This window comes from Megalops cyprinoides, chromosome 1 (assembly GCF_013368585.1).
Source record: "Megalops cyprinoides isolate fMegCyp1 chromosome 1, fMegCyp1.pri, whole genome shotgun sequence".
NCBI lineage: Eukaryota > Metazoa > Chordata > Actinopteri > Elopiformes > Megalopidae > Megalops > Megalops cyprinoides.
The window spans coordinates 5720045-5747166 of NC_050583.1; the positions used below are offsets into that span (position 1 = coordinate 5720045).

Here is a 27122-nt window from a genome sequence, read left to right on the forward strand (position 1 = left end):
CCCGGCAAGGACAGCTTCGCCACGGGCTGAACTGGCCAGTTCAGAACACTAGAACCCCTCCACAGGAATTTTACTACTTGATGAACCCCCATGGTCCAAAGGCAAGGACGGCTTCGCCACGGCTCTTTCTCCAGGGTTAAATCAAAGCCGATCGCACGAGCGAAACAGCAGAAATTTCACAATCCGAGACCGCTATCTTCACAGAACCTGCTAAACCTCCTCTGTTCACTGCAAAACTGTGAAAATCTGGAACACTCCACAAAATTCGAATCATTCGATATTTTTATTGTTACTGCCATTACTACATATTAATATGTCGGATTCTCTCATCCAGATCGACATAAATGACAAGAAACCTACAGCATGTACCAGAAGAGAAGCAAAATATGTGGGCATAGGTACAGAACAGCAGGGAACCAGCAGGGACTCAAGAATCAAGCTAACAAACTGTGCTAGGATAGGCACGCAACCAATTACATTCAAGTGTAGATTTAGTGTTCAAAATAATTCTTAGTCTAACAGCATAGACACTGTTCTGAGTGTGAGTCATGAGAGTAAAAGCTATCCAAGAAAGCTGTTGGAGCTCTAGACATTCAATCAAACATACAGTGTGTAACACAGATCTATAGCAGTACAAAAGACTTAGAGTGCAAGAGGTCTCTAGAGTTGGGCCTAAGATGCAAACTTTTTTTTATTTTTTTTCGGGGCGGAAGAACGGGTCTGCGCAGGTGGGGGTTTTGACATTACCGGAATCGTGTGCTTTATACACCAACCGAAGCAATCACATTGCGCTCATGTATGAGCCGAGACGCTCAGATGGAAGTTAGCTTGGTTAGCTTTTAAAAGCAGCGCAAAATATGAATAAAGGAGTCAACTGATCAGCAGTGCCGTTTCCCACCAGGCCAAACCAGAGAACACGAAGGCCTCATTTGGGCCTTTCGCTTTACTGTTCTCTCAGGGGTAACTCTGTGCAAACTAAGCCTACTGGTTTTATGATGCTACACATGTAGGTACATGGCTAGCAGCTGGAATATTTCCATGTTTTTTTTTTCTAACGATGGAAAAAATATAGAACTGGCTACGTAGCTAAAAACCTGCACCGGACAGTTTGGAAAATGCCAGCTACCTTCCAAACATGCGTCTTTACTCTTGGGTGGGATAATAGATCTGGGATCTTTGTGACTGGCCACCAATGCCGCAGGCCACCATCGTGAAACCAAGGGAGATTTCGCTGTCGGTGTTTGCCGTGTTGCAGTTGGGTTTGGCAGGGCTGTGCCTCGGCATGCCTTAGACGGAATCAGCTGGCTGGACTTGGCAACATTTGTTTATGTTCACACTTGTGACTGGTTTCCATATAAGCAAAATGAAGAGATGGAGAGGAAAGATTTGGTGGTTCAGTGTGCACGACTGGGTCACTGTATGGGCTCTGAAAGGGAGTGGTTGTGGTTCCAGGACATGGATACAGCGGGTGACAGATAGAAAGGTCCCAGCTGGAGGAATTCTTATCCAGGTAAAAGATGTGACAGGTAAAGACCTTTTAGCTAAAGCACGTCTTGGAATAGACAGGTAGCAATGTCCCAGCTGAAGCCGATCTTATCCAGGTTATGGAAGAGACAGTCAGCGATGTCCCACCTGAAGCAGGTGCTGTCCAGCTAATGCCACGACAAGTAACAATGTCCCAGACGAAACAGACGTTATCCAGGTTGGTGGTCTCTGTGAGGTGTTTGCTAACAGAGGACGCTCTCAGAAACGCTGAAGGGTATACGTGTTTTCCTGGATCCAAATACTGTAAAATTGTTCATTATCTCTGAGTGGTTGACTCCATACTTACCTTAGGGAAACCTCAAGGGTTTCAGTATCCTGTGTTCCAGTCTTCTAGTGCTGGTGTTCCTAACATGATAAAAAAAAGGCTGACATGTACCTTTTTCTGGGAAGGCCTCCAGACTATAGAGAACCTTCCCAGAATGCATGAGCTCTGCACAGAGGCTGATTGCTGCTAATCCCCTTTTAAAGACACGCCTTTTTAAAATGTGCCCTGTCGTTAACCCTTTGCAGACTTCATAAATCTCATTTTGGCCGTATTACTGTGCTGTTCTGAGTGTGTCTCCAGGCCCCCGCGGTGTGGCTCACGGCCGGCAGCGGTATTCTACCATGCGTAATGGTTTACATGCAATTTGTGCACACAGCCACAGAGAGTGGGACAGGCTGTTTAAAGGTTATCCAAGCTCTATTTCAGTAATGTGACGGTCTGTGTGATTTTGGAAAAATGGTGGCTCAGGTCAGTCTGGTGACCCAGTGAGAACTGGGATGCATGGCTCTCTGCTCCTTAACCTTAATTTGAGGATTGTTAAGCACAGAAAATCAAGCATTATCTGTTTGCATTCCATCATGTCCAATTTAGAGCTTTTTGGTCCTCTGAAACTATGACTGACTGTAGCGTTGGAAGGAGACCAGAAGGAGACCAGCTCATGCATAACACTGGTGCTTCCAAGGATGATTTAATAGCTGGTACAACAGTGTTTAACCGTGAGGACTGTCACAGCTGATACAGCTGCTGGGTTTAACTGTGAAGACTGTCACAGTCAGTATAACTCCAGGGTTTAACTGTAAGGACTGTCACGGACAGTACAACTCCAGTGTTTAACCGTGAGGACTGTCACAGCTGATACAGCTGCAGGGCTTAACTGTGAAGACTGTCACAGCTTGTACAGCTGCAGCATTGTAACTGTGAGGACTGTCATAGCCAGTATAACTCCAGTGTTTAACTGTGAGGACTCTCATGGTTGATGCAGCTTCAGTGGCTTCAGGGTTGAGCCCTAGAGACAGATGAACAAGCAGGGCTGAGCTGTGAGGGCTGTCAGTGAACCGCTGCTGTAACTACAGGGCTGAGCTGTGAGGGCTGTCAGTGAGCCGCTGCTGTAACTACAGGGCTGAGCTGTGAGGGCTGTCAGTGAGCCGCTGCTGTAACTACAGGGCTGAGCTGTGAGGGCTGTCAGTGAGCCGCTGCTGTAATTACAGGGCTGAGCTGTAACACGAGCAGAAACCATGCAGCGGAAAGGAAGTGAGGAGTTGAGTGACATGTTGATATGCACTGTGAGTACGCGAGAGTGTGACTCGGTGTGTCTCTGCAGCTTGTACCGAATGCGCTACACGTGTTCTGCCACGATGGCCGTGCTCTTTACATTTACATTTACTCATTTGGCAGACGCTTTTATCCAAAGCGACCTACAAGTGAGGCAGAGTACGACACAAGCAAAAAAGCCACATAAGGAGTCAACAATATTAGGAGGAGCGCTGCTTGACCAAGTTTCAATAGTTGGCTAGACAAAGCACAAGCTAGACATGGGCTCTGGATAAGAGTGTCCTGTGAACTCTAAAAAGAACAACGCATAGATAATAATTTCAGCATTGTTCTGTGTTTGTCTCCGTCTCTGTGCGTCTCTAACTGTGTCTCTGTGTCTGCCTCTCTGCTTAACACCACATGTCTAAATGTGGCTCTGTGCCGTCTCTTTGTGCTTCGCTGTGTCTGGGTGTTGCTTCCTGTGCATCTTGTTGTGTCTCTGTGCGTGCCCCCCCCGTAAGTCTCAGTGTCAGAGCATCTGCTTGTGTGCCTAAGCCTTTCTCTCCATGCGTCTGAGTGTTTTTCTGCGCGTGACTCATCGTGTGTCTCAGGTTGTGTCAGTGCGTCCGGCTGTGTCGTGGCTAGTGTCCGCACGTCCCTGTCAGTGTGTTTCAACGTGCCCCACGGTATTTCAGCGTGTTGTCTCTCACCCCGCCCCCCCCGAAACACGTATGTGTGTTTCCTGGGTTTTTTTTTTAAACCTCAGTGCTTGCAGAGGCACAGAGAACAGCAAAGCTTCCTGTCAGATTTGCATATGAGTTTACATATAAAAGCCATTCAGTTCGGTGTGGTGTGTCTGTGTGTCCTGGGGGTATCTGATAAGAAAATCAACCCATTTGACTGGCGTTTGTTCTCAGCTGTGGACACTTCTTCTTGGGGAGGGGAAGGGATCAGTAGCTGGGGCTGTTTGGGCGAAGGGAGGGGGTGGAGGGGGTGGAGGGTGGGCGGTGGGCAGTGGGGGCGTTTGGGGGTGTGGGGGGAGGTTCTGGTGGAGTGAAGTGGAGTGAAATGGGTTGGGATGGGACAGATGGTTGTAGGTTCCAAAGCCATGTTTCTCTTTTTCATCTCAGGCCTTAATTTTTGTAGGAGAATTTAACCCTTGTTAATATTCTTCAGCTTTTATTTTAAACCAGGAAAGTTCTCTTATTTCAAAAAAGCTGTGTCCTGTTTTTGTAAAGTGGTACCCTGGCTAATATGGCTTTCTTATTTGGTCATTTTAGGGAGAAAAAGAATGACATGAGTTATTCAGCCGCAGAATGTGGATATCCATTTACTATGTTGAGTGCTATTTCTGGGGGGCAAGAGCAATTTTTTAATTGAGGAATTTTATTTTTTACATATGTTTGGAATGTGTTTGTGTGTGTGTATTTGTGTGTACGTGTGTGTGTGTGTGTGTGTGTGTGTGTGTGTGTGTACGTGTGTCTGTGTGAGGGAGGCAGAGAGAGAGAGAATGATACGTGTGTTGATGATGGATGACCGGATCTTTTGACTCAGTGAACATTTTGCATTTAGTTCATTGTCCGTTCTTTTTAACACGAGAGTGTATTGGGCTAGTGATGTATATTTAACCCATTAGGAGAGTGCTATTGATGGACAGTGATGGAAGGTAATTGTAGACCGAGCATGTGGAGACAGTTTTACAGATCTACTGCACTTGAACAGTTTTTAACTGTTTGTAACATGGTCTCTTGTTAAACAGGTTAAAAGAGCTGCTGTCCTGAAAGAATGGTGTTGATTACCTTTGCCTTGACATTGATAATCTGGGATAGTTGAGCGCTGTCTTGAGAGTAGTCGGGGGAGAGGGTTTTGGGATGGCTGTTCTGTACTTTCTGTGTGCTTACAGTGAGTAAGTAAACATCTACAGTCTCCCTGAAGGTTTTATTTGTTGCGGCACACAGTCTTACCTGCAACATAACACAACAGTTATAGTATTATGACGGGGTGTTGCAGGTTCAGCGTGTTGGAATTGAAACATTTATTTTTTGAAACAGCTGAAAAAGCTGAAAACTCATCTCTTCAAGCTTTATCTCTAGTCTTCCTTCCTCTCTATCTACCCTGTCTATCCCTGTTTTCTATTACAAAAAGCACTCTACACTAGTTTAGCACTCAGTATTTTTCTGACCTCTTGTTGTACTTTTCGATCACTACTCTTAGCATAGTGGTGCACTTATTTGGAATTCGATCTGGGTAAGAGCATCTGCTAAATGACGTAATGTAATGTAATGTAATGTAATGTAGCGTATTGGGAAAATGCTGTAATTTAATCATGTTGGGAGGGCACTGTAGTTTGACAACAATGGGGGCCACAGTACAATATTTATTTTATTTTCCATGTAAAAATTGAAGCACTTGTGGCTCAGCTGATTTTTTTCTTTCCATTCAAGCTGTGGATCTGTGAGTGACTACTCTCTCAGGCACGACCAGGGCAGCCCTGGCATTGAGTAAAACAGAACCAACTGAATGGAAGCCCCAATATTAAGTAAGACGGGCCCATTGAAGGGAAGCCCTGGCGTTGAGCAAGGGAATGCTGTAATAGCAGGAAGCCCTGACCGACAATGAGGCTGACAAACAGTCTTTGGCCGATTTAGTTTGCGGTGAGTCACCGGCATCTGACAGGGTCGTTAAAAATTCCCAGACTGCTGTCAGGCCAGACACAAGAGAGATTGAGATATTTGCTTTTCGGCGTTACTCTTTAATAGCCTTGTGTGTACACCAAAGGGGTAGCCTGTGCTATTGTTTTACATGCGGTGTGTTGTTTAATGCATAACGACAGCCACAGCTGATATTACGTGTTACACGTGTTACGTTACAGGGCATGCAGAGATTGGTTGTGGTGTGTTTAATGAGGAATCGGGGGCCATATACAGCTGTAATCCGAGACCATTAAACGTCAGCGAAACATCTGCACACCGATTACTGAGGGTGGATTCAGCACCATAAACAGGAAGTGTTGGCACTGTAGTTGAAGAAGTGCAGAAAACCTTTCTGAGCTCATTGATTGGTCAAAAACCGACCAGTACATCATCAGTGACATCATCTTACACGTTATTTTACCGGTGCCATAGAAACCACTGCAATTCACCAGTTTTCGGCTGGGCCTGATTGAAACTGGTTGAAACTGTTGTGAACCAGTATCAGTGGGGTTTGTCACGTTCTGATAGAGGTCAGAACACTGAAAACAGTGCGGCCCAGTCTTCCTGGGCTTGTCATGTGGTAACTCCCATCTTCTGTCTTCCATTCGCTGATTTTCTTTCTTTTTTTTTTTTTAAACACGCTGGCAGGAAGAGGTCACCAGGTGACATGGGCAGGGCCTTTCTCCCCATCTGTTTGGTGTGGTGTTTTTTTCCCCTGATGTGCACGGCTGCCCCCACTGGCCCCTCCCACATCCTGGGACACATACTCTTACACAAGAGCCAGAGAATCAGAATCAGACTCAGACTCAGACTTCGCTGGCCAAGTGTGCTTTTACACACACAAGGAATTTGACTCCAGTTCCAATCTCTCTTGTTCTCTCATACATTACATTACATTACTGGCATTTAGCAGATGCTCTTGTCCAGAGCGACTTACATTCGTTACAGGTTATCCGTTTATACGGCTGAATATTCACTGAGGCAATTCTGGGTTAAATGCCTTGCCCAAGAGTACAGAGGCTCCTGCTCCTGCTCCTTATCCACCATGCTACACTGCCGCCCCATACAATGTCAAGGGGACAACAACAAGTACCACCCAACATTAGTGATACAACACACAACAGTAGTGCAGGACACATACATGGAATGGAGTGAGGATGGAATGAACGAGGTATATAAGAATAAATATGAACAGCTGCTGTACAATAAGTTAACAGCAACTGGACAATAAGTTCAACTGTACATAAGCGCAGGCTGTGGGTCTGTAAAATAACTGGTTGTAGACGACTGTCGCACTGTGTTATACACAGCTATTACAAAAGGGGACAGGACCCTCAGTGGTGGGACTGTATGAGAGAGAGAGAAGGACCTGGGAGGAGTGCAGAAAACAGCACAGCACTGTGTTTTACCCAAGTCTTTTATTTTGACTCTGCGTAGCTCAGAGAAAGAGGTGGATGCGCCAAAACACACAACAGATCACATGTGTTGCTGAAGGTGTGGGTGTGTGTGTGTGTGGGCGTGTGTGTGTGTGTGCGTATGTGTGAGCGTGCGTATTTGTGTATCTGTGCATACAGTGTGTACGTCTCTGTGCGGGGCAGGGCACGGGCTGTGATGGGGCCTGACGGACAGGTATTTTGGCTTGCTTACTGACTGAGTAACTGTGGGCTCGAAGCACGCAGTAACATTTCCTCAGTTTCAGTCAAACCTCACAAAGGGAGCACAGGGACAGGGCGAAGTAAGGGTGTTGCCGTGGGAACGCAGGGCATTGGCGTAAGAATGCAGCGTTTTAAAAATAACTGATAAAAAAACACACACGTTCTGAGAGTTTCCTTTTTGGAGAAAGGCGCTACTTCAAAGGTGAGGCACTCCGGCAGTCAACACCAGATTCTGGAAAACCTTGGGTGTGGTAACAAACATCCACACTGAGCATTTCTGAGGTGGAGATCATTTTGGCCTAGAAACTTATGAAGGTATTTCGGAAATAAATGATCAATTTTCTTGATCATTTATTATACCTTTTGAAAGGCATGTCTGCATGGTTGTATTGGTGTTCTCTCTATACAGTGAGGACGCTGGGACTCTGAAATCGTCCCATTTAACGCTTGTTGTCAGTGGTTAAGCAGCTTGATTCGTGTCAGCAGTTCTGCAGGTGAGATTTTCGGCCACGTGATTTCTGGGGGTGTGATTCCCCCCCCACACACATACCTCAGCTCGAGTGGTGTTACCCATGTGTCTTGTTTGCGTACCCCATCTGGGGACAACACCATCACCTTTGTGTTTCTCTTTTGGTGCGTGCAGCGAAGTACGGTCCGCTCTGATGCTCGGCCTGGCCAGGCTGGGCCCGGCAGGAGGAAATACCCTCTTGCGCGGAGCGGTAAGGGAAATCTATTGGTCATGAGATTGGGATCGGGCTGTGCCTATGCAAATGCAATGGAACAGCTACGTGGGTGGAGGTTTGCATGCGGCGTGAGGAGGAATCCTCAGACTGCATCTCAGAGGCTGTAAATGTGAGTCACAACAACAGCCTGTAAAATAATAACACTTAATGACGAGGAAGGGAACTTCTCTCTCGGCCGGGCCTTCCTTGTGCCATAGGGTATCTACACTGTAGGCTTCCCGCATGTTGGAACTTGTTGATAAAGGCCAGGTGGCAGTGTGGTGTAGAGGTATATGAAATGGGTTCAGAGTGAGGACCAGTTAGTCTGTCGGTCCTTTTGAGGGACCAGGATGGCCGAGTGGTGAAGGAGCCGGACTGAAGCTCCAATGGTCTGATGCCCGTCTGGGTTCAAACTTCAAACCCCACTCCTGGTAATGCATTATATTTGGGAGTGGTGCAATCATGACAGGAAAGGCACGTCATTCAAAGCTGGTTCTGTTGGGGCTGATTATTTGAGGCAGTGCGGCTTCACTATAACAAGGACAGGTTGTGTGACCTCACTGATTCTGGTTCACTGCTGTAAGGAGCAGGGCTTGTAACCAAAAGGTTGCCAGTTCAATTCGCAGTAGGGGAACTGCTATCATACCCTTGGGCAAGGTACTTAACCCACAATTGCCACAGCAAGTATCCAGCTGTATATATGGATAACATCTAAAATTGTAACCTAGATAAGTCACTCTGGATAAGAGCACCTGCTCAATCACAATAATGTAAGGTAACGTGTGGATGCACTAAATGGTGCAACCAATGCATAATTTCGCAGGAAATTAAGGGGAAATTACCCATTGGTGTTGTTGTGTTTCTGTGCTAGATGAAGATCTCTTGAATGAAAGGATTCTCTGTACTTTGCCCTTAGAAAACTCTATTCAGAAGTTATATATAGTGTGACTACTGTACCCTGGATACATGCATGATTAGTATCCAGCAACCTCATTTATTCTGGGTTCCCCCTTTTAAAATCACAGTTCCTCTTTTTTTTTAAATTTCTTGAATGCAAGTTACACATGTGTGAGTTTCTCTTGGGAGAGGCGATTGTTAACATGTTGAGATGGTGCTGTTGGTTCTGCCTCTTGCTCTCTTTCATCTCCCTCTCTTTCTCTCTCTCTTCTTCTAACCCTCCCCCCCCTTACCATCTTACCTGTGTCTATCCTTTCATACCCCCCCCCATACACACACACACTTTTATTAAAATAATTTAGGGACATGCAGTGTTCTGTGGTGTCACTCTTATGCAATCTACAGGCTATTGGCCAGACAGCAGTGCCGTCTGTCCCTATGTCAGTAAAACATGTGGAGAAATATTTCCATTTTATTTATTATTATTTTTTTCCTTAAAATTACAGTTATCACCACAAAGTAGAAAGTGTGCATTTGTCTCCGGATCACCGTTCTTACAGTGAATTCTTATCCTCGCCTTCCCTGGCAGGCATGAGTTTTTATACCGACTCTTATCAGTGGGACAGGATGTGGTCATAGAGTCTGCACTTGGGCAGAGAAAGGTTGTGAGAACGTTGCAAGGAGGTTGCAAGGAGGTTGCAGGGAGACTAAGGAGGTTGCCAGTGGGTTTCAAAGAGGCTGTGTAGATGTTGAGGAGATGGCGAGGTTCGGGGGAGGTTACGCAGGGGTTGCAAGGAGGTTGTTAGAAGGTTTTGAGGGTGTTGAAAAAAGGTTGTGAGGAGGCTGCAGGGAGGTTGGGTGACAGTTTGGCAGGTTGTGAGGAGGCTGCAGGGAGGTTGGGTGACAGTTTGGCAGAGGCTGAGATGGTTGTGAGCAGACGGCAAGACGGTCATGGGGAGGTCGCAAAGAGGTTTGAGGGAAGTTGTGAGAAGGTTGTGAGGGGATTGTTAGCAGATGTTTTGAGAGCTTAGTGAGAACATTGTGAGAAGGCCGTGTGACCAACTGGTTGTTGGTCTGCGGCATGAGGAGGACTATATATCTTCCACAAATGAAGATACATGCTAATAGCTGTGGTTTAGGCCCATGTACAGACCGTTTAGATCTCTTACAATTCAGCTCGGTGCTAACATGAAGGTTCTCATGAGAAAGAGCGACAGGCCTCACCACACGCATGTACGGGGCTCATATTATATTCATAAAGTGGCTTCATGTCAGGACCTGTTGTTGGCCCTTTTTTTGTTTTTGAAAGTTCATTTGGGAGGGCAGAATCCTGTAAATGACACTGACTTGTTGTTCCCTGATATTTTAGCGTTTGTAAAAGCTTTAGACAACGTTTGAATCTTAGGCTTTAACCCTGCAAAGACTACCACTGAAAAGATTCCTAAGAGTTTCTGCAACTGACTCAGGTCTGCCAAAGGTTGATGTTTAAAGTTATCTTTGTGACTAAAATGAATTTCAGATCGGTAGCTCATACAAGAGTGCAATATTGAATCACTCATGCGGGGGTTTACGTCGAAAACCCAAATATCATTATATCAAATGAATTTTAAATTCATTGATTAAATTGATTAAGTGTCAATAAGCATGATTTCAGCCAATGTCTCAACAAAAAAAAAAAATCCAGGACATTCTAAAGCATTCTTTACAAATGGAGGATTCAAATTGATTATGCCCCATATGCCTCGTGACAGACTTCTTCCTCATGGTAGCTAATAATATTTTACTCATTACCATTACATTACATTATTGTCATTTAGCAAATGCTCTTATCCAGAGCAACTAGCACAGATTACAATTTTATTTTTACATGTTAAAATGGATATTTAATTCCAGGTTAAGTATCTTGCCCAAAGGTACAACAGCAGAGGCCCCAGTTAGGAGTTGAACCAGTAAGCTTCTGGTTACCACTGTGCTAAACTGACACCCCTTGAGGCAGTTGGGAGGTACTTTACCCAAGGGTACAACAGCAGTGGACCAGAATCACTGAGGTTACACAGCCCCTCCTCATTATAGTGAAGCCACACTGTCTCAGACAATCAGCCCCAACAGAACCAACTTTTATTGACATGTTTATTTTTATTGACTACACCACTCCCAAACATAATGTAATACCAGGAGTGGGGTTTGAACCCATGAGGGCATGAGTCCAGCGCCTTCACCACTCGGCCATCCCGGTCTCTCAATTTAAGTGTCAGTCTAACTGGTCTTTATTTCTATGCCTCAGTGTGAAGCCATTTCGTATGTAATGGTACTGTCCTGCATTGTTTCCAATCTTTTAGCCCCGCTATAGTTTTTATGAGATGAATTAATATTTTTATGAATGGTTTATAATGACCTCGTAGACCCCTGGATATATTCCGTTGGGGACTCACTTGTCTTCTCATAGCTGCCTTTACACTGCAAGTTGCTCCCAGTCTGTGCTGCTGAGAAAGCCCTGGTGTGTGATTGGCTGGTGGGTGGAAGTGGGTGTGTCTGAGGGGAGAGAGGAAGTGTTTTTTTCGGCTGGTGGCACCTCGGCGAGCATGGGCCTCCTCCTGTTTGAGATGAGGACATTTCCATTTTTATTTTCACTTTAGTGCCTGCAGCCTTCGCTTCTCAGACTCTGGCTCTGTGTACATCTCATTGTCCCTTAATCTGAATCCTCGCCTGTGCCTGATGCCTTCACCCGAAGAGGGACTGCGTGTGTGTGTGCGTGCGTGTGTTTGTGTGCGTGTTTTTCTGTGTATGCCTGACAGTGGGAGCTTTGTGGGTGGAGAAGAGGTTGTGCACACTTGCAGCGCCGTGATACACAGGAAGTTGAGCAAAATGAATTTATGAGTTTGCGTGCGTGTGTGTGTGTGTGTGTGTGTGTGCGCCCGCGTGGGTGTGTGCCTGAGTATGTGCATTTGGAATTATGCCTGTGTGTACTTGTGTGTGCTAATATGTGTCTATGATTTCACACTGACATGTGTGTGCATGTGGGGTTGTGTGTGTATTTGTGTGTGCATCTGTGTGCATGTGTGTTTTTATATCTGCATATAAGCATGCATTTTCTGTGCACATTTTATGTGTGTGTACAGGGATATATATAGTATCTACTCATTGTAATATAAGGTAATTTCTGTATGTGTTTTTGTGTGTATAAAGTCCATTCGTCAATGACTGAGGAAAATTATCTACTCATTTTTGTAAATGGAGGATGAAACATGTTAACAAGTGTTTCATTTTTTATTTTTGATAGGATTTCCCTGATTAAAAAAAACACCAATACTTTAACCAAACCTGCACACTTTGCAGGCTAACGAAAGGTGTTTCCACAAAATGATGAATGTGCCTATTTTTAAAATCTAGGCTTCACTGTATGAACGTCTTCATCGTTAACATAACCATTTTACCATTTTAGCTACTATAAGTTTTATAATGCTCTGCTAATGTTAGTGTTAGTTAGCTAACCAAGCTTGGTGGCTGGCAAGTTAGCTAGCTCCTGACAGTCTGTGGCTGTACACTATGTGTACTAGTAGTTGTTGGAAAATCAGATGTTCTGGGTTGCGTTTTAGCCTGCTGTGCGTGCCTTTTAGGTAACTCAGTGTAATAGCTAGTGAAAAAGTGCACTTGAGTAGTTATGTTAGTAAGCTAATGTGTGTGTATGTGTTTTCTGTATGTATTTTGTATATGTGTGTGAGTATATGTTTTGTGTGTGTGTGTGTGTGTGTGTGTGTGTGTGTGCGTGTAGCACTCATAGAGTGACCTTTATGAGAAAGGCCTGTGTGTAAGCATGCCACCTCGGTCTGAGGGGCTCAGGTTCAGGCTGCAAAGCTTGCAGAGTGTGGTGCTTTTCACAGCTCATCTTGGTTAGGGGCCACGAATCGTGAGTGGTGCGGTTGGCTGTGTTAGTCAGGCTCCATTAGCCCTCCTACGACGAGAGCTACTCTAGTTCCACAGAGCATTATGGCAATCGCCTCACCTTGCACCTGTCTCTCTGTCCTCAGATTACCTCCTCATCCCCCCCTCACCACAAACCAACAAAAACACAAGGAACTCCTGATGAGTCATTTTACATCTCACTTGAAATGTCAGTTCGCATCACTGGGTGCCAATTCTTCATGACTGGACCCTCCACCCAAATTAACATGTTCAGGGTGCCATGTGATTTGGTCACCTCAACTGACGTTGTTATATGTCTTACAGTGTATTCAATAAGACAGGATAATTTTTTTCATGTATGGCATTTACACGATCCCTACTCTCTGCCCCCTCTACTCTCTCTCTCGCTCTGCCTGTCTTTCGCTCTCTCCTCTGTCTCTTTCTTTGTCTTTTCTCCCTGCTTCTCTCAGCCTGTCTCTCTGCTCTCTCTTCCACTGTCCTCTCTGTTTAGCTGTCTCTCTTTTCTCTGTCTCTCCTTCTGCGTCTCTCTCTCTCTCTCTCTCTCTCTCTCCCCCGTCGCTTTCTATCTCTCTTCTTCGTGCTTCTCCCAGCCTGTCTCTCCATTCTCTCTCCCACTGTCCTCTCTCTTTCAAGCTGTCCTCTCTTCTCTCTCTCTCGTTCTCTCTCCCTCTTTTTCTGTCTATGGCTACACCACACCCTGCTGTACACTTCCTGTAAGCGGAGCCGCCGGTTTCCCCGGTGACACGTTACCCCCCCCACCCCCCCGCATGTTGCCGCGGCGATGCAGTGCACGCCTGTGCAGTGTTTGGAGCCGGCCGCAGACGTCAGGACTGCATACTTCCCCTCTCCGCCGTGCAGCTTGCACTCCCTGCAGCCAACGTGTGCCTGTGCCTCCATACTCGCACATGCGTGTGTGTGTCTCAAGTGTGTGTGCGCAGGTGTGTGTGTCCCTGTGTGTGAGAAAGAGAGTGTAAGTATCTGTCTGTGCGCATCAGGTACATATGAAGAGGCTCTTAATGAATTTTGAAATGATGTGCTTTATACATACACACATACACACACACACACACACACACACACACACACACACAGCTTTTTATGCCTTTCTAGATCGGCCTAGACTTGTACATACCTTTGCAAGCCTCTTTAGACACAAGTAGACGTTTAAATATCATTACATGCATTTGTACACTTCAGTGGCTCTTTCTATATCTCTATATTGCTTTTTCAGCCTCTATCATGACTCATAGACCTTTACAGAGGTTTACATAGCTTTCCAGAGCTTCGTTTGCCTTTCGTTTGATTTTGATATTGCTTTACAGACTTCTTTATGCCTTTTCAGGACTTTCTAGGCCTTTGTATACTTTTACATGCCATATAAACTGTGTCAGTTCTGCCACAGCATTTATTATTGGCACGGTTTCCTCTGGTGGGAAGGTTTTAACACTGATGGTTCAGCTAAACATTCATGCCATATCCTCAAACACATGTGCTACATCCTCAAACTTCCTCTTGTACCTACTGCAGCGACAGAATACGGCATGTTATGTAATGACTTCTGCTGGGCGGATTGTGGCGCTCGTTATGTGATTTGATATTGTCTCTGCGGTGTCCGCTCTGAGCCTCACCGCCTCACAAGTCGTGCTGGGTAAGAGCCTCTGCCAAAAGACTAAATGTAAACATGAATGCTATCAATGAGGAGATTCAAGATAATCCGAGTCAGAATCACCCATGGGCCATGACCCTTCTGAAATATTATATTGGATATTTAAATCATATGAAGTCATGTGATTTCATGTTGGGTTTGCAGAGACACGCTCACCTCCCATTCAGATTTACAGCGTAATTCATCAGTAGTGGTAAGAAACAGGGCTTACAACTCAAAGGTTACTATGGTTCATGTAAATGGATAGTGTAAAAAATTGTAAGCTACTGTATGTAAGTCACTCTGGAGAAGAGCAAAATACACTGTAATGCAAAGCAATGTGGAAAAAGTCATGAGCAGTGTGTCAGAGCAGTGTGCTCTGGATGGAGGTGATATCCTCTGCCAGGTGGATACATGGAGGTGAGTCTCCTTCTGATGGACCTGTACATCTGTCTGTCTGTCCTACAGTTCCTCTGCCTGAAGAATATCCGGACCTTCCTCTCCACCTGTCAGGACCGTTTCAGGATGAAGAAGAGCGAGCTCTTCGAGGCCTTCGACCTCTTTGATGTGCGGGATTTTGCTAAGGTGAGACCCCGTGACTGCCTGACCTCCTGAGGGTGACAGACGATTTGGCCAGCATCCTCCAAATACCCTTTTTTCCTGGGGTGACTCTCTGGTTCCCTCCTTCACTCAACCCTACAAAGGCTTCGTATCTGCTGAATGGAGCAGGCGGTGATTAAGAAAGCCGTCAGTGTGAGATGGCAGTGGTGACACAATATCTCATAAACGGCCAAGAAACATTTCACAGTAACAAGCAATATCCTTGTAACTTCCTAACAATGTGCTAACAACTTCTCAGCAAGGTCCAAGCAACATTTTCGCAATGTCCCGGCAATGTGGGTCTAGACTGGAAATGGTGCATTAAGCTTAATGGATTTTTCTTGCCGTTTCACTGTAAATATTCCCACTGTTTTCCAGGTGTCACTTCAGCACCTTGAACCTTTCTGGGGTCAGGGAACAATTTTCCAGTTTTCCCTCAATTGCCTCTGGGTTTTTTTTGTGTTTTACACTTTGGAAAACACTGAAATGTTCAGAGCTTTGTGTAGAAATACACATATGTGTATCTGTGCCAGAGCTGGATGAGTGGCAATGAGAGAGGTCTTTTTTTTCTTTTTTTTCAGTTTATTAACCCGATCCACCTGACTAGTGAGCCAAAGGCCTAACTTTAATATTGATGACATCATTTGCTGGGTGACAGCGGTGGTCAGGCCTGTAGAGCAGTCTGTGGTCTGACGCACCAGTAGCTGTCTCAGGGGTACAGCTGTTAGGCAACCAGTGACCCACTTTTTGCTGACCTGTAGCTGGTTTCATCAACTGAATCAGCAGCTTGAGAATTAATCCTGGATACGAGGAAGGAAGCACGTTGCTGTTATTTCCAGTAACGCTGGGCGCTTAATTGCAGCTAGACCTCTTCGGTCAGTCCCCATAGGGTATTTTAAGGCTGCTCATTGCTGATGGTGTTAGTTGTTCGGAGAGTTCCTCCTTCTCTGATCCCCTGAGTTTCTGTTCCTTTTGCTTTCTGGTTTCAGTCTCTCTGCTTCTGCTCGCCGTTATTTACAGAGTCTGATTTCAGTCACTTTTCTCCCTTGCCGCCGAGACTCGGGGGCAAAGGTCACTGTCAAACCAGGACGTGTTCCTGTGAGCTCCAGGGAACTATGGGTAATCCACAGAGCAGGGTCTGTCCAGATGTGGCACCTTCTGTGTCCTATAACAGACCAGCTCTTCCCAGATCACCATCATGATCTACAGATACAAGCTGCATCTGTAGCCTACCTTCCTCCCTATCTATGTCTATCTATCCTATTGATTGCTATTTTCATTATATAAAAAAAGCCACTGTACACTAGCCTAGCACTTTGTATCTTACTGACCTCTTGTAATACATTGTGATAACTACTCTTTGCATTGTAATGCACTTATTTGTAAGTCGCTCTGGGTAAGAGCATCTGCTAAATTAAGTAATGTAATATAATGTAATGTAATGTAATTTCAAGCCATGATCCATCCCTCTTTCTGATATAAACAACAATAAAATAATATTATATTATATTATATTATAGCATAGCATAGCATATTATATTATATATAAGCAGCACAACAACATTAGCATAAATTGAAAGAAAGAGACAGGCAACTAAAAAAGCAAAACAAAACAAAAAAAAACAATAGAAAATGAATAAACAGATCATCCCAAACAGATCATGTGTATTTGCAGCACACAGGCTGCCTGTGTCATGCATTGTTATTCATTTCAGGTTGGAGATTTGACAGGGCACTCCTGGTCCCCCTCTGGAATCTTGGCTATTAATTGTGTTGTTAATGGCCACACTCTTTGAGCAGCTCATAACCTCAGCTGGTTTACAGCACTGAAAAGAGAAGTGAGGCCTAAAAGAATTCGCCGTGAGGTTAGATCAGCATTGGAACCTGCCAAAACATTTAGCGACGTGTTTCATAGTCAAAAGCATGCCCATACTCCAGTGTTGTGTAAGGCCCTACGAAGTTCAGGGTAGATTTGTTGTTCAGCTGAGGTTTTCTCATTTTCAGCATGTGTGTAGTTTTTAAGGAAAGTTCCACTTATTCGTTTGTTGAATCAGGATGTTCGTTGTGTGTAAATGGTTTGGATCCGAGGCTTACAGCTTCCAGCTTTGTTCCACATTACGCTTAAGAACCGCTTGGGATGAAAGGTTGTTTTTTGGGGAAATCTGGTTGCTCAGTGGGGCTCTGTACCTCATGTACTTCATGCATAAGAATCAAATACTTTCAGGACTATTTAATCCATTTAAGCAGTCGATTCTGTAGAATTTCAAATGAATATCATAAATTCCCTTAAATAAATTATTCAAACATGGAAAAAGATGTATTAGAATCTGCAGTGTTCTCATACGATCTTTTATGAAATTAAAACGTTATGTAATTCACCTTACTACCTTTCTCACTGTGAGTAGCTGGTGCTGTACAGATTACAAGACTGCGTCGCAGTCAATGTCCAGACTCAATTTTTTGAGCATAAAATAATAATTTGATTAGCGCAATTTAGACTAATTATTTCTGAGCGTCTCTGTGATGAGTAGTGCTATGTAGGCCATAAACGTGGCGCTTTCTTTGTGTAAAGAGCAAACTTGTCAACTAGTGCCACCTCACTCATTACTGTAGTTGCTTGCTGATCCGTCTGGGTTGTCTGTCTCCTCTGTTCTTCGTGTTACTCTCCCTGTCTTTTAGAACCTCAGAATGCCCAGTTTCTCGGCTGCGTTTCTTTGGTTAGTCTGTTGTTAGTCTAGGCTATTGTGCAGAAAGACGATTTTTCATGGCACAAAGCAGATTTCTTTTTCTGCCATGGTGCCTGGCATCCAGACACTCGATTTAACCACCACAACATGTGTTGCAGTGCTTTAGATTACTATTTCTTGTCGATTCTTATCAGTAATTCCTTTAACAGAGAGCACTGCATTTGCAGGAAATCTGGTTGGGTTAACCCTTTGAACTCTGCCCTATTTTTGATGTTTACTGAAGTTTTGGACTCCAGTTGGTTTTAGGCAGATTCAGAAATAGCTATTCGCACATGCCATGTATAATTTCATTCACAAACAATTTGTCTACTAGAAAATGCCACCTGGAGCCCTGACCATGAAATGAGAAATTGATAGCTTCTTTATATATATATATATATATATATATATATATATATATATATATTTTTTTTTTTTTTTTTCATTTCATTATAATGTGAAAAAGTATTAATAAAGTGCCAGGCAATGCAATGCACAGAGATTTGAATTTAGATGGAAGTGTTGTCATTTATTCTTAATACACTGCAAACAATAAAAAGCATTCACATGAATAATTATATAAAACCAATACAAAACAACAATACATATCTATATTTCAATCAAACAGATATAATGATAAATTAGTTTGTTTTAGCTATACTTAATTACTGATAAAAAGGAAAGTGGTTTTCAACAGTCATCAAATTTGGTCTTTTCCGTGTGGTCTGCTGAGTTGAGGGACGTGCATCTGAATAAACTGTAGCTATAAACAGGCAGAGAATAGGTCTTCGCTGTATACAATCTTGTTGTTTACTGAAATCCTGTTGAACACCATATAAGACCCAGGTTTGTAGTATGTATGAACAAAAAATAAAAATAAAATGTTTCCACATTCTGGAATTGCTGCTAATATTGAACAGGCGTTAATCAGAATTCTTTTTGAAGTAAACGAGAGAACCATTGTTGATGCAAAAATATAGGCAGATTGTGTGCTATTGTGTGCTGTTGTGAGGTCAGTTTCACAAGATATTTTATGCACTGGAAGTGACAATCCTTATGTACTTGACATGACAAATGGGAAGGTTCTACCTGGAAAAATAACCACGTTATTCTGCGGGGAATGTGGTACCCTTATACTGAAGTAAATGAGAAATCTGTTTGTTCAGACTGAGAGGTAAACCTTGCAGTACTATTCAAACCAACAATCCCTCTGTGCAGGGTCACTTATTATTAGAGCTCATTTAGCTGTGATTTGTGGCTCTCAGATTTCTAGGGATTAAATAATACCAGAACGTGGCTGCTTTTTTGGGGTATAAACAGTAACTACTCCCACCGTGGCCCTGTAGGCATTTCAGTGATTTCCATGGACTGGCAGGTTGGTTTTCCTAAATTTTGATTGGTGGGTTTCTGTAAGTTAGTTTTGGCCTATCCTTTCATTGATTGATGTTACTGTGAAAACTTGCCTTTATGAAGACACATCTCCCTCAGCATCATCAGAATTGGTCACGACTGTCAGGTAGCCTATCGAATAGCCATCCATGTTGGACCGCGAAATACTTCCTGAGATTAACCACTCATTTCACCCACAGACGTTTTGTGGCCATTTTCCTTTGCGTGCAGTTTGTGTTTGTACGGATTCAGTTTTACTGTCCCCATTAACGCTGGAAATAGACTGATGGGAAGGATTCCATACATATCCAGACAATAGATTTGTTAAGCATTAAAAATTCTGAGATCTGTCAACTTGTGAGCTGGTTTAGATGTACGTTTATGTGTGCATTGTGTGTGCGTGTGTGTGTGTGTGTGTGTGTGCATTGTGTGTGCGTGTGTGTGTGTGTGTGCGAGCGTGTGTGTGTGTGTGTGTGCGTGTGCGTGTGTGTGTGTGTGTGCGAGCGAGCGTGTGTGTGTGTGTGTGTGTTTGTATTTGCGTGTGTGTATGTATGTCTGTAAAGGCTCTCCTTCACTATATATTATTTTATGGCTGGTCCCCTCTATGCAGCCCTGTTTGGAAATGCTGGAGGTCTCACTGCGACAACTTCTGCACTCATGCAAATGCAAGACAAATGCAATCCTGCCATGCACTCGCATGCAGCCAACGGCTGTTTTTCACACCGCAAGCCGCACAGGGTACGGCGCAGGGGTGGGTGCTCACGGGAGGATACGCGCTACTCCACTGCTGTCATCCGTGCAACTTGCAGGCGCCAAACCCTTATTGCAGGGTGGCTAAGAACAGAGCCTATCCGTGTCAGAATGAAGCCAGTTTGTTCCACTGCTGTGGGATGCTGGTCATTGCAGGCAAATGAAAAAGGCCGATTTCCAACCCAAGCCATAGGGCTCAGCCTGGATTCAAAGTGAATACCCTGCTGACTGAGCCACTCAGACCTCAGGCTGATTGTGTCTTACAAGCTGATTTGTGTGGTAATGTTTCAAAGTATTGTTTTTGCAGAGCATAATGTGCGTCGAGCTGAAGAGATGGCATTCACACACCTTGTGTCTTATGAAATTTGCATTTACAAAAAGATGAATTCTTCATGATAACTTTTAACTGAATTTCTTTTGCCAGTGTAAAACCCTCAGTCATTTAATAGTGGCGGCAAAAACAAAAGTGGGCGGCAGTGTAGAGCAGCACTAATAACCATAAGATTGAAATTTCGATTCCCCGCTGAGGCACTGCTGCTGTAGTGGATAACAGTGGATAACATGCAAAAACTGTGAGCTATGTACGTTGCTCTGGATAAGAGCGTCCGCTAAATGACAAAAATTCTAATGTTAATAATGACACAAAAAGGTTCCCTGGAAGTGTGTGGCTGTAGATGACCATGAGTATAAATATGTATGTGGATGAGTGAGCAGGAGAAAGCACCAGGAAGCAGAGTTCTGTTGGGCTGAGAGTAACAGGAAATAGAGTTCTATTGGGCTGAGAGTAACAGGAAGTAGAGTTCTGTTGGGCTAAGGATAGCAGGAAGTAGAGTTCTGTTGGGCTGAGGATAGCAGGAAGTAGAGTTCTGTTGGGCTGAGTAAGCAGGAGAGCGCAGCAGGAAATAGAGTTCCTTTGGGCTGAGAGTAACAGGACGTAGAGTTCTGTTGGGCTGAGTAGGGGGAATAAGGGAACCAGAAGTTAAATACTATTTGAGTGGAATCGAGGGAAAAGGTTACAGGAATCAGACGTCTGTTGGGCCGAGTCAGCTGGAGAGGGTAGAAGGAAGTAGAGCTCTGTTGGGCTGAGTAAGGCTGAGAACCAAAGCAGTAGTGAAATTCTTTTGAGTGTTACCGGGGGTGAGGGTTACAGTAAGTAGAGTTCTATTTGGCTGAATCAGCAGGAAATGATAACAGGATGTAGAGTGCTGTAAGGCCAATTCTAGGACCTGTAGGACCACAGAAGGAAACTGGAAGTAGAGTTCAGTTTGGTTGATCGGGCAGGATAAGAGAACAGATTCTAGATGATAATATAACACCCTCTTGAGCATAGCGTGTGGTAGAGGGAAACAGGTAGTAGAGTTCTGTAAGATTCAGCAGGGGGAGAGTGTGTCCTATTAAACGCGGGGAGCTCTATGATGAGAGTGAGAGTAACATGTGATCATGTGGTTGCTGTTAAAGTACAGCAGAGTGAAAAAACTCTGGAAGTATGCCCCTCATATGTGTCTCTCTGTGGTGTTTTAGGTGATCGACACACTGTCATACCTGTCCTACACTCAAATCGCAATAGATCGGGGAATCCAGTAAGTACCTGTCCACCTGTATCAGCGCTGTATGAGGAGTTAACACCTGCTGTGCAGTGTTACTTTACCATACCTGTCATTGTACAGCCATTGTCCTCACTGTTACAGTGAGGTGAGAATGTGCTGGTAAGACATGGTTAATGTTTGTTTAGTGGATTTTCACTGCATTGTGGTCAGTATGCTCAGAGGCTGTGGTTTCCCTCCTCTAGGCCTTTTCCTTTAGAGGGAAGTGTTCCAGATGAGGAAATCTACAGTGGCCTATCTGACCAGATAGAGTGAGTTATTCTGTGTGTGTGTGTGTGTGTGTGTATGCCTCTGTTTGTTTGTGTGTGCATGTGTGTCTGGGTGTGTGTCTGGGAATGTACATATGTGTCTGTGTATTTTTGCTTGTATGTGCATGTGTGTCTGTGTAATTTTGCTTGTATGTACATGTGTGTCAGTTATTTTTGCTTGTGTGTGTCTGTTCTGTGTGCATGCGTACATGTCTGTGATTTCATTGTGTGCATGTGTGTCTGTTGTATGTCTGATGTATGTGTCTGTTTCTGCATGTGTGTGCCTGTGAGTATGTGTCTGTGTCTGTGTTTTCTGTGTGTGTATGTGCCAGGCACACTAATGTGGCTTCTCTTGCTGTGCAGTGACACGGCAGATGAGGATGATGACCTGTACGACTGTGTGGAGGATGACATTGACGAGGGCGATGAGATTTATGAAGACCTGATGCGTACAGACGCCCAGGAGACGGTGAGACCCACGGTCCTGGCACTGAGAGAGAGGAGTGTAATACCACTGAACTGAGCTGAGAGAGATCTGCTGTAATATCACCTGAGCTGAGAGAGATCTACTGTAATATCACCTGAGCTGAGAGAGATCTGCTGTAATATCACCTGAGCTGAGAGAGATCTACTGTAATATCACCTGAGCTGAGAGAGATCTACTGTAATGTTACATATGATGGCAGAGATGCAATCCCTGCTAAAGTCTGCTATATGACTGAATGTAAATGTAAACTAATCTTACCTACAGCAAAAGATGCCTGAGGTGGACAGGAGGAACTGTTGTCTGCAGGAGATCAGACAGACAGAGGAGAAATACACAGACACTCTAGAGTCTATATTACAGGTAATGCATGCGTTGATGTACACGGACACACAGACGCACACGTACTTCTGCGAAAACACACAAACCTAGACACACACACACACTCATGCTCACCCTCTCACACACGCATATGAAGCAGAGCTGGAAGCCGCAGCTTGTGAACAGAGCGCTTTCAGCAGTGCTGTCATTCCCTGGTGACTTGGAGCTGGTGCCTGTTGAGCTGTAGGAAAATTGCCTTTGGTGGAACTTGTGAAGTGTTGCTTTTTAGAGTTACGTGTGGGGTGAAGACTGGGGTTCTGATCTCACCTGCAGACATGCTGACCTCTTTCATGTTCACTGTATGCACACACAAACTGCATGCGCTCACAAGCACTCACACATACAAACACAGGCACACACACCCACACAGGCACACAGGCACTCCCACAAACACAAACACACACACAGACACACGCACACACACACACACACATGCACACACACACACACGTGCACACAGATACTTACACGCACACACACAAACACACACACACACACACACACACACACACACACACACACAGACACACACAGACACACACGCGCACACATGCACACACAAACACACAAACACACAGACACACACGCGCACACACACACACACACACACACAAACACACACACACACACACTGTGTTACAAAGACATTTACACACACACACACACACACACACACACACACACACACACACACTCATACACAGATGCACAGGCCGGAATGTGAATTCAGCAGCCTATGTGTGACCCATGCCTGTTCCACTCTCCTGCAGCACTTTATGAAGCCTCTGCAGAGATTTTTGCAGCCACAGGACATCGAGAACATCTTCATCAACATCGAGGTGTGTGTGTGTGTGTGTGTGTGTGTGTGTATGTATGTATGTATGTGTGTAAATACTTGTGAAAGGCAGTGTGTGTGTGTGTGTGTGTGTGTGTGTATGTATGTATGTATGTGCGTAAATACTTGTGTAAGGCAGTGTATGTGTGTGTGTGTGTGTAAATGTCTTTATAACACAGTGTATGTGTGTGTGTGTGTATATGTGTGTGTAATTGCCTGTGTAGCACGGTGTGTGTGTGTGTGTAAATACTTGTGTAAGGCAGTGTGTGTGTGTGTGTGTGTGTGTGTGTAATTGCCTGTGTAGCACGGTGTGTGTGTGTGTGTAATTGCCTGTGTAGCACGGTGTGTGTGTGTGTGTGTGTGTGTGTATGTGTGTGTGTAATTGCCTGTGTAAGGCAGTGTGTATGTGTGTGTGTGTGTGTGTGTAATTGCCTGTGTAAGGCAGTGTGTGTGTGTGTGTGTGAGTGTGTAATTGCCTGTGTAAGGCAGCGTGTGTGTGTGTGTGTGTGTGTGTGTGTAATTGCCTGTGTAAGGCAGTGTGCGTGTGTGTGTGTGTGTAATTGCCTGTGTAAGGCAGTGTGTGTGTGTGTGTGTGTGTGTGTAATTGCCTGTGTAAGGCAGTGTGTGTGTGTGTGTGTGTGTGTGTAATTGCCTGTGTAAGGCAGTGTGTATGTGTGTGTGTGTGTGTGTGTGTGTGTAATTGCCTGTGTAAGGCAGTGTGTGTGTGTGTGTGTGTGTGTGTGTGGCATTAACACACTGTGCTCTGGTACGCAGGAGCTGGCAGTGACGCACCGCAGTCTGCTGGAGGAGATCCGCAGCTCCATCCTGATGTACGGGGCGGAGAACCTGTTCCAGGTGTTCATCAAGTACAAGGAGAGGTAGAGCTCCAGCCTGCACGGCAGCCATCTTTCCCCAGGCCCGTGTGACTCTCTGACCTCCGACTCACTCACTCTCCCTCTCCGCAGGTTACTGCCGTACGGCCGGTACTGCAGCCAGGTGGAGGCAGCCACCAAGCACCTGGACAAGGTGGCCAGCGCCAAGGAGGACGTGCGCATGAAGCTGGAGGTGCGTTAGAGCGCCCCCTACCTCCCTGAATATAATACCAAAGCTGAAAAATGTCCCTCCTTTCCAATGTTCTGCTATCTCTCTTTCCTGTGCTTCAGGAATGCTCGAAACGAGCCAACAGCGGAAGGTTTTCACTTCGAGATCTCCTCATGGTACCCATGCAGAGAGTCCTGAAATATCACCTGTTGCTACAGGTAAATCAGCACCTGTCCAATGTACCTGCTACTACAGGGAGATCAGCACCTGTTTAATACACCTGATACTACAGATAGATTAGCACCTGTTCAATTTACCTGCCCATACAGGTAGATCAGCACTTGTACCTCCTACTACAGGTAGATCATTACCTATTGCATGCACCTGCTCTTACAGGTAGATTAGCACCTGTTTGATGTACCTGCTCTTATAATGGATGCGTGCATGCTTCTGTGTGTGTGTGTGTGTGCGTGTTGCGTGTGCATTTTAGTGTTTGTACAAGTGTAATTAATTATGTTTCCTCTCTCGTCTGTGTCCTCAGGAGCTGGTGAAACACACCACCAACCCGACGGAGAAGGAAAACCTACGCACTGCGCTGGACGCTATGCGGGTGAGTCTCTCCGTCACTCGCCCCCGTGCTGCCTGGCCCTGTTGCCCCAGCACGGGTTTCTCTGCCGTTCAGTGATTCAGGATTTCGCTTCAGGACATGACCTGTAAGGTGATGGGTGGTGAAGGGGTGAATTGTGACATGATCAAAGGTGAGGTGGTGAAGTTTAAGTGAAGTGATGGTCTCTCTCTCTCTCTCTCTCTCTCTCTCTCTCTGTCTCAGGATTTGGCTCAGTGCGTGAATGAAGTGAAGAGAGACAATGAGATCATACGCCAGATCACCACCTTCCAGCTCTCCATTGAGAACATGGTGAGATCCCTCCCAGGCACACTGTATGGATTCCACCCAACAGAGAACTCTGAGACTAAAGGCTGTCTGCAGGGACAGTCTATACATGTCTATATCAACTCATTCCATTTGTTTATCAGTGTTACTCTATAACATTGTCCCCTTCCTCATGCAAAGTCTCTAATGGCATTGTCTACCTCACTCAAAGTCACCCCTTCTCACACCCTCCTCTTCCTCAGCGTGTCTCTAACATTGTCTTCTTCTTGAGTGTTACTCTATAACACCATCCTCTTCCCCAGTGCCAGTCTCTAACACCCTCCTCTTCCTCAGACGCAGTCTCTCGCACTCTACGGTCGCCCCAAGATTGACGGAGAGCTGAAGATTTGCAGCTCGGAGAAGAAGTCCAAACAGGACAGGTATGGGGCGCAGGTCAGAGGGTCAGACAACGGACCAGGCTGGGGGGGGGGGGAGTAAGGCATGGGCTTTGGGCGACACTGAGGATCACTGTAGCTCTGATTTTGGTGGTGTAGGGTATGTTAATGTAGCTCTGACTCCGGATGTGTAGGGTGTATGGCTGTAGCTACCTCCAGCCTGCTTTAGCTGTTTTTATGATTGCGACCCTTTGGGGTGTACCTCTAGCTGTGACCCAGGCATGATGGGAGTAGGGGGTCCTTGCTCTGATTCAGTGTGTTTTTGTGATCGTGGGTCTGTAGGGTGCGACGCTGGCTCTGATTCAGGTGTGTCCCCTCAGGTATGCCTTCCTGTTCGACAAGGCTGTTCTGGTGTGCAAGAGGAAGAGCGGAGACAGTCTGGAGCTGAAGCAGCTGATTGACCTGCAGCAATATCAGGTCCTCGACGAGCCGTCAGGAGACAGGGACAACAAGAAGGTCGGTCTCCTCACCCTGCTCAAATGCTCTGTCTGTTGCGCTCTGTTCTCTTTTTCTCTCCCTCTCCTCTCTTTATCCTTCAGTCTCTCCTCTCTCCCTCTCTCCTTCCTCTTCCCTTCTCTCTCGCTCTTCCTGCTTTCTCTGTGTTAAATTAATTTAATTTAATTAGTTTAATTAATTGTTAAATTAAAGTCTCCTCATTGCTTTCTAGGCTGTTGAGTTTCGCATTAGCACATGTTAACTGGTGGTGATGCTTCAACGGTGTCACGCTCACACCCACTAGTCTGGGAGTGTTGTTAGTGTTTTCTGACGCTGTTCCTCATTCGACTTGAACGGCTACATGTCTGTTCTCTTGTGCTGGGAGTCGCTCTGGATAAGAGCATCTGCTGAGTGAATGCAATGTAATGTAGAGGCAAAGCTGGGGTGTGTAAAAGTGCAAGTTTGTGACGTGTCACATCTCTCTTCTCTGCAGTGGTCCAATGTGTTCTACCTGATAGACTCGTACTCCCAGAGCAGTTACGATCTCTACTTCAAAACCAAGGAGCTGAAGAGAAAATGGCTGGAGCAGTTTCAGATGGCGCTGTGAGCAAACCTGTCCACCCCAGTCCTGTTCCCACACCACAACCCTTCTCACACAAGCCCTGTCTCCCCCGTTTCACTGAATGCTCTCCCACAATAAACCCTT

The 27122-nt window shown here is 45.2% G+C and overlaps 1 protein-coding gene across 2 annotated transcripts in view; it reads left to right on the forward strand.

Annotated features, from left to right (window-relative positions):
• Positions 1 to 27122, forward strand: part of LOC118777053 (proto-oncogene vav-like) — a 42041-nt gene that overhangs the window by 1384 nt on the left and 13535 nt on the right. For both annotated transcript variants that reach the window (XM_036527773.1, XM_036527782.1), the window contains exons 2-15: positions 15066 to 15182; positions 21584 to 21642; positions 21852 to 21917; positions 22278 to 22383; positions 22666 to 22761; positions 23550 to 23618; positions 24389 to 24492; positions 24580 to 24679; positions 24778 to 24873; positions 25197 to 25265; positions 25485 to 25571; positions 25881 to 25966; positions 26302 to 26437; positions 26910 to 27019. In XM_036527773.1, the coding sequence (XP_036383666.1) occupies positions 15066 to 15182; positions 21584 to 21642; positions 21852 to 21917; positions 22278 to 22383; positions 22666 to 22761; positions 23550 to 23618; positions 24389 to 24492; positions 24580 to 24679; positions 24778 to 24873; positions 25197 to 25265; positions 25485 to 25571; positions 25881 to 25966; positions 26302 to 26437; positions 26910 to 27019 (1301 nt within the window). The remainder of the gene's footprint in view (positions 1 to 15065; positions 15183 to 21583; positions 21643 to 21851; positions 21918 to 22277; positions 22384 to 22665; positions 22762 to 23549; positions 23619 to 24388; positions 24493 to 24579; positions 24680 to 24777; positions 24874 to 25196; positions 25266 to 25484; positions 25572 to 25880; positions 25967 to 26301; positions 26438 to 26909; positions 27020 to 27122) is intronic.